At 35.8% G+C, this 7,917-nt stretch overlaps 1 protein-coding gene across 1 annotated transcript in view; it reads right to left on the reverse strand.

Moving 5' to 3' along the window:
• LOC109234532 (VIN3-like protein 2) overlaps positions 1,682-7,917 on the reverse strand; it is a 22,608-nt gene continuing 16,372 nt past the window's right edge. The window contains exons 3-4 of the mRNA XM_019400553.1: positions 3,376-3,695; positions 1,682-3,188 (exon numbers count right to left, since the gene is read on the reverse strand). Coding sequence (XP_019256098.1) covers positions 1,990-3,188; positions 3,376-3,695 — 1,519 coding nt within the window. The 3' untranslated portion in view covers positions 1,682-1,989. The remainder of the gene's footprint in view (positions 3,189-3,375; positions 3,696-7,917) is intronic.

The following is a 7,917-nucleotide window of genomic DNA, read 5'->3' on the forward strand; positions in this document are numbered from 1 at the left end:
TATTGGAGCAGGGTGGATGAAATAAAGGCATGTATCCGCTGTCATATTTGATAAAAATGTATCACTAAGACTTAAAGGTTTAGTTTTATAGAGTAGTTGTTAGACCAACTTTATTGTATGGAGAAAAATATTGGCCAGTCAAGAACTCACACCTTCAGAAGATGTCAGTAGCGGGTGAGGATGCTTATATGAATGTGTGGGCATACTAGGAGAGATAAGATTAGGAACAAATATATACGGGGCAAGATGGTTGTGGCCTTCGTGATGGACAAGATGTGGAAAGTGGGACTGAGATGGTTCAGGCATGTGAAGAGGAGGATCACAGATGCCCCATTGAGGAGGTACGAGAAGTTGGCAGTGATAGGTCTAAGGAGAGGCTGAGGTAAACCAAGGAAGAATTGGGGAGAAGTGATTAGACATAACATGGCACATCTTCAGCTCATCAAGGACATGACTTTAGATAGGAGAGCATGGACGTCGAGGATTAGGTTAGAAGATTAGTAGGTAATCAGCGATTCCTCGCTTTTTGTGGGAGAGCATGTATCTAGTTTAGATCACCTTATATACTCCATGTTCTCCTTGTATCTTATTATTACTACTGCTACTACTACTACTATTGTTATTATACAATTTTATTACTCTTGTTATTCCTTTTATTTTGGTTATCTTTACTATTTTGCTATCAAATCTTTTTTTTCTTCGGTATTTTCATCATAGCTTTTTTACTGTTGTATTTCTCAAACCTATTCTGAAAATACTTTTCTTGAGCCGAGGATCTATCGGAAACAACCTCTCTACCACACACAAGGTTGGGGTAAGATTTGCATACACCTTAAACCTTACCCTCTCAAGACCCTACTTGTGGGATTACACTGGGTATGTTACAGATACCTCGTGCAAGTTCTAGTTAATGACCTGAAAGAAGTCACTAGCTTCTTGCTATCGAGCTCTTTCCCCTCGTGAAAGGCTATTGGAATCGATCCCTTCAACCCTCCTTGGCGTGGAAGGGGCTTTGGGTCCTCCTACTACAAGACATTTTCAAGAGCTTTCAAAAGCTTTTCGTATGAAGTTTACCTGGTCAATAAGAGGGGGGTACTTTCAATGAGAAGAATATCAGAGAGCCAGGGGTGGAACCAGAAATCAGTGCTAGCTCCATTTCCCATCCACCATTTTGAGCCCTTAAGTATTGGTGGGGTTGCCTGNAAATAGAACTGATTTCACTCCAAGTCCTGACAACCAGGTTTGGAAGCAGCAAACCATAGGGGCTTTCAGATTGTTTCTTTTGAAAAAAGCAGTCCAAAATATGACTCCCTCTTATTGACCGCCTTGGGTTGGGAAGGATACGACAGGCTCAATTCAAGGACACTCAATTTCAAGCTCAATTTCAGGCTTTCGAAGCTCTGACGTTTCTTTATCCAAACCAACTGTATTAAAGGAAGCACAAGTGTGATGTGTTAAAGCGCAACCCCAGCGAGGAAAAATTAAGTCGAGTTTTAAGCTTGAAAGTAATGAATAAATTGCGCTGAATTCGTATATTTTCTAATATTATGAAGACCTTGGTTCATTAGAAGTACTGAAGGTTTTGATACGTTTCTCTTCCAAACATTCCAGTTCATAAAAATTCATCTTCTTGTTCTTGACATCCAAACTAAAGGCACTACTTCTAATGAACATCAAAATCTTCATGCTTAACAAATCAAGTAATATTTCTAGCTCAAAAGAATCAAATATCCAAGATATTTATTTCAAATAATCTTACAGCAGATCCCTTTCATTCCAACTCCAACTTCATACCAGAGAGAAATGTGGATCAATTGGGCAGAAGAAATCTGTGAGAAAAATAAAAGATGGTCCAAATGTTTACAACATAGAATTATAATGATGATATAGGACAATTTGGGAATAAAAGAATTATGTTAAGCTAAACAAACCCCATGGATTTGCAATTATAAATCATGAAGCAGAGAGAAGAGATCCATTCTGAATCCGCTAATGCCAAAGCTTCAGGCAAAAGCCTCCAGGAACTACAGAGGATCTCTTGCTTGAGATAACATCAGAGAAAGTATCCACCAGCTGCCCAGCAAGTGATGCTGGATCTTCGATAAGGTTATCAACGAATGCCTTTACAATCCTAACATCTTGTGGTGTAGCTCTTAAGCTATACCAGGTTAAGAACTTCTGCCTGAATGTCTTATCAATATGTTCACCACATTCTAACCATCTAACTACTTTGACGTAATACTCGAAATCTTTATCTCCAGTTCCAGTACATTCTTCTTGCCATTCTCCAACTCTCTTCTTCGAAGAGCTGCCAACTTGTGGTCCATCCTCCTTCCCTGATCCATTATCAAGATTTTTGCTGCAATGTTCCGATTTCCCTTTCCGGCCAAGGCTGCCCTTCACATTCTCCAATTTGCAGGGTGTAATAGGCAAGCCAGCTTCCACACTACCGACAATTGGTGTAAATTCCAAGGCAGTCTGCGGAGGTGCATTCGACCCATTATCGGTGCTTGTCTCATCTGTTGTTTGAGCATCTGAACACTGCTTGTTCTCAAGATTTACAGCATCAGTATTCGGCAAGGAGTTTACTTTCACCATGCTATCGTCCTCATCGGCGAAAGATACCATTTCTCCTGCATTTCCTGTTTGACTTTTACCAGTAAAGGCGACTGTGGTGCAACGCATGTCCGCAGAAATTGTTTTATCAGTGTTGTCACGACAAGAAAGACAATTATCCCTTCTGTTCTCATCGTCACTGCTGCAGAGAATAATGTTATTAGTTTCATCTTCCACTGAAGAAGGATTAGAAAGGTTGCTGCAATTCGTTGGTGGACTTTGACTTCTCTCAACTTCCAAGCTTTTCAAGTTCAGATTAGACAATTCATTTCCAGCTTTACTAGTGCAGAATTTAACTTCAAACATTCCCAGCTCTCTTTTGCTATCAAGGGACACGATCTTGAGAACGTAAGCTGTAGCTGGAGTCAGATCTGAGAGCACAAACCTAGTGCTAGGGGAAAACAATGTCCGAGTTGGTTCTACTGGATATCCCATTTCATCAGCTTTCCGATGCCACAAAGTGTAACCAACAACATTCTCCATAGAAGCCCCTTCAGAACTCAAAACAACAGTCACAGATGAGGCAAAGACATCTTCAAATCTTACAAGTTTTGATGCTGTCACATTGCAATCTACAAAATATAGCCCCATGTAAATGTATTACTCCACTTGACTTAAATGAGCACCAAACTTAGACAAAGAAAAGAATGAAGGCATCACAGTAACACATGAAATGATAGGGATTCTACAGAATCAATAAATAGATAAGGACAGTGTCTATGTCTCCAATAACAAACCTCAAATTAGAATGAGTATTACCTTTGATCTTAGCATTAGATGGAATTTGGGACACTCTCTCAGAGAGCAGGGCATCTATGTGCTCAATAGCCAAGCCACAAAGTTGCTGAACAGCTGGGCCAAATGAGAGCCTGTTCACAATACCTCTAGCCATCTTCACAGGCAAACCAGTCAGAGGGCCTACATCCACTTCAAGCTTCTTTACAGCTTCATCAAGAACTTCACACAGCTTTTGGCAATTTTTGGTGCCAACTGAAATTTTTTGGCTCAACGAAAGCCTATAACATAATATGTCTACGCGCCTGGTATCTCTTGCCGTAATAAGTTGTTTTTTCAAAGAACTGCAAGAATTGAAGAAAACATCTTTATTTCTACATACTAACCATAGCTTGAATTCTAATCATACAAGTTTGCATTTTGCAATACTTTAAAGCTTATAGACATGTCATTAGTCCTTTATGGATTCTACATGGAAATAGTTCACTGTATCCATTATGCAATAGAAGATCAATTTCACAACAGCAAAATTTTAACATCTTATTGTAGACTTGAAGGGAAATAGATATGATAATTAGGTCAATTGCCAACTAAGATAATGCACAAAATGAAACTTCTTCGGGGAACAGGAAGACACAGATATACAAAAAACAATAAGAATCTACAGAATGGACAAAAGAGGATACAATAAAACCAGTTAGGAATTTAGTGTTCATGAACTGTACAAGGTCTTCAATCCCATCTGCAAAGATTTTTTTGCATCAAAATACGAGTTGTTTCAGAAATTGGCTCAACCAGATATAATATCTACAAAATGTCAAAATCTATCCTTCCAAAGAATCCACGAAAGGAAGTGAGGGATGAAGACCCAAAGCTTATATCTATGCTTCCCAATTTCTGAACCAGCATAACACTCAATGAATGGTTACACTGAATAAGAAATATGCATGTAACATCAAAGAAACTGGAAAATAAGCAAAGTATAATAACTGTAATGTTTGGACAACATAATGTTAACATTAGATTCTGTTGGATACGCAGATTCTCGTTCAAATGCACAGAGAAATAATACACCCTCCATCCCAAGATAATGCAGGGTTGCAAGTAAGAAGGTCCGCGGATCAATCTTTTGTGTGAATTTGTCAATTTCTTTTTAAATATACATAAACTAAAACTACATAAAAGTACATAAATTAAAATATTCTATAGTAAAGCATCTAAAAGATGTTTGGACTATGAAAAAAAGGGTGATTTTTAAAAATAGCCAGATTTACAACTGGTCGTTCAAAAATAGCCCAATTTCAAAAGTAATCGAAATTTAGCCACTTTTTACGTAAAGATAAATTTGAGCGAAAACACTGTTCAAAACCCGGAAAATACTCCAGTATATTATGCTGGATTTCCAGCATAAGTATACTTGAACTCCAGCATATTATACTGGAGTTCCAGAATAGTATGCTGGAACTCCAGTATATTATGCTGGAACTCCATCATATTATGCTGGAGTTCCAGCATACTATTCTGGAACTCCAGTATAATATGCTGGAGTTCAAGTATACTTATGCTGGAACTCCAGCATAATATACTGGAGTATTTTTCGGGTTTTGAACAGTGTTTTCGCTCAGATTTATCTTTACATAAAAAGTGACTAAATTTCGATTACTTTTGAAATTGGGCTATTTTTGAACGACCAGTTGTGAATCTGGCTTTTTTTAAAAATCACCCGCATTTGCAGGGTATGTAAAAATTGCACGTGGCGCCTTATTTGGTCGCCCCATTTAACATATACTCACTTTTTAAAAAAGTTTTAACTTGTACCCATTGTTTAAACAACTTCAGGTCTCTTTTCCTCCTCCTTCTCCTTCTTCGTTTTCTGAATGCTGAAGCTTGAGATATTGTTATGCATTCTAGTATGATAATTCATATATATCTGCTTGTCCCGTTATGTTCAGTTTTGTCTTATTCACAATAATTTAACCTCTTAGATATTTTAGCTTTACAGGCACATTAATTTTTGGTTCTAATTTATCTGTAGTAACTTGTTTTCATGTCGAAAATATTTTTCATTCTCAAAGTCATAATTTAGTAGGAGTAACTAATAAGATATTTAATAATCTAATCTTACTAACTATGTCAATACAAGCGGGCATAATTCACAAGAAAATAAGAAAATTCTAATCTTTGTAAATGCATCAAAAAAAAATATAAAAAAATTAAAAATCAGAATAATTAATACTTTAAAGTTTAAAACTAAAAATCTTAACTACAGAATGAAGATGAGGAATTCAAAAAAGTTTCAAACGTACCCTAAGGAGTACTGTCTAAAAATGAATAGTGACTAATGAAAGAATGAAGCCGAACTGATAACTCAATAATCAAATAACATTAAACCGTTACCGAACAATTTACCCAATAACCTGATACCGATACCCAATTATATTTGTCAGTTCGAGCTATCGGTTTACCCGAAATATATCCAGCCCTAAGAGCAGATACCAGCTTCTTCAAAGTTCAAACTACAGGACAGTGGACAAAAATTAAATTCTTGCAATTCAAAATTCAGGTACTGTCCTGAAGTTCAGTTCTTGCAATTTAAACTTCAGTCCACTATTTTGAAATTCAATTCTGGCAATTCAAACTTCGGGTCACTGGCCTAATGATTAAAATGTGATTGTGTGAATCTTTTTTTATGAACTTGTAAGTGTTTCATCTGGTCGGCTACTTTTCTTCGTTCTGATTATATGCGTACGATTTTCTTGTTACTATCATATCTAAAATTGAATTATCAGTTCAAAATATTTATAAGATTCGACTTTGAGGATTAACGTTAATAGCTTTTCACTGGTAAGGATGCCATTAGATAATAATTCAAACTTTAATTATCTACTGCTCTTTTATACACGATTTAGCGATGTAACTTCACATGTTACTTTTAGTTCTGCTTGTTCGTAAATTATGATTTTTATTTTGTACTGATCAGATTAGTGTATGGGTCAAAATTCGGCTTAGAAAGTTGGGCGTGGGAAGAATATTAAGTGAGAAGACTGTGTTTTGATTTGGACGGCTAGGCCGAGGTCAACCAAAGCCCAACAACGAGCAGTTGCTAAGCAAGCCGTAAAGACCAAGGTCGAGTAGCGAAGAGTAGGAACAACGGCTAGTGTAGTCTTGGAACTAGCGACAGGAATATTCCCTTGAATATTCTCCTTGCTGTACTTTTTAGAGTTTTTAGAGAATATCTCATATAAATAGAAAAAGAATGTGAGAGGAAGGGGGGTACGTGAGATTCATTGTGAGAAAAACTATTGTAAGAAGTTGACTCTCGAGAGAAAATACAAAAGTTTACTTTTCCACAGTGATTGATTTTATCGATTATTCTTCCCTTCCACTTACACGATCCAAGACAGCATTTTTTATTTTCTTACTTATTGCCATATTTTGTTGTCAGGAAGAAGAATCTTCCACATCATTCGATATTTGGGTGAATTGTTCTCCCTATTTACATTTATTGTCATTTTCCATATTTATTGCTCATCCTTCATTTTAGAACATGCGCAGCGGAAGCAAGCAAACAATCCAGGCATCAATACATGTAAACTAGACAATGCTATAATCACTAGATTAGAAGCACTAACCTCTTGAAAACGTTGCACAAATCTTCCACACAGCAAGAATCCAGGACTGCAGTCTTCATCTATATGCCTAGTAAAACCTTGGACGATTTTACTTTTGGGTGGGCGAGAACAATACAACTCTAAAAAGTGAGTATTTGGGTGAAATTAGTCTTCCTATAATAGACTGATTTTTGGCCAAAATTACGCTCCAAAAACGTGTAGGATTCTGCTTTCACAGGTAGAGTCCTACTCCAGCTCTACTAGATGACTTTTCTCCCAAGTTACTTTTTACCCAAGTCTTGTCCAGGTTTTTACTAGGTATAGCAGGGTCCACAGAAATAATAAGAGGCTACCAATTATAGCATTAATTCAAAATTAGTTTGAATTATTTCTTACTATAATTAATTGCAATTTATTCCACTAAAAACTGCAATTGAACTCCTCAATATGAATTTCGAAAATTCAATAACACTTATTTTAACTCCCCATGTTAAGATCTCAAATACCAGTTAATTAAATTAAATCACTGAAAATTTAATTTAATTCAACTAATTAAATCCTTTACAATTCCGCTTAAACTATTCCATGTGACGGATACAAAATCCACCAGCCGAGTTTCACATGAAAACTTATAAGCTTACATAAAGGGGTATCATCAAACTCAAAACCGAGTCATGGATTCTATCAACTAATTATTATTTTATAAATGTTATTCGTTGTTGTCCAATCTATTAGGCATACACTAACTCTAAATAGAGTCGTACCTTTTGATAAATCAAAACAATAAATAAATTACATTGATCATAATATATAATTATATCAAGATTAGGAGTATAAGCTCATCTAATGAATTAGAGAAAATATTTTTATATATATATATATATATATATATATATATATATATATATATATATATATATATATATATATATATATATATATATATATATATATA

This window comes from Nicotiana attenuata, chromosome 11 (genome assembly GCF_001879085.1).
Source record: "Nicotiana attenuata strain UT chromosome 11, NIATTr2, whole genome shotgun sequence".
NCBI classification, from domain to species: domain Eukaryota; kingdom Viridiplantae; phylum Streptophyta; class Magnoliopsida; order Solanales; family Solanaceae; genus Nicotiana; species Nicotiana attenuata.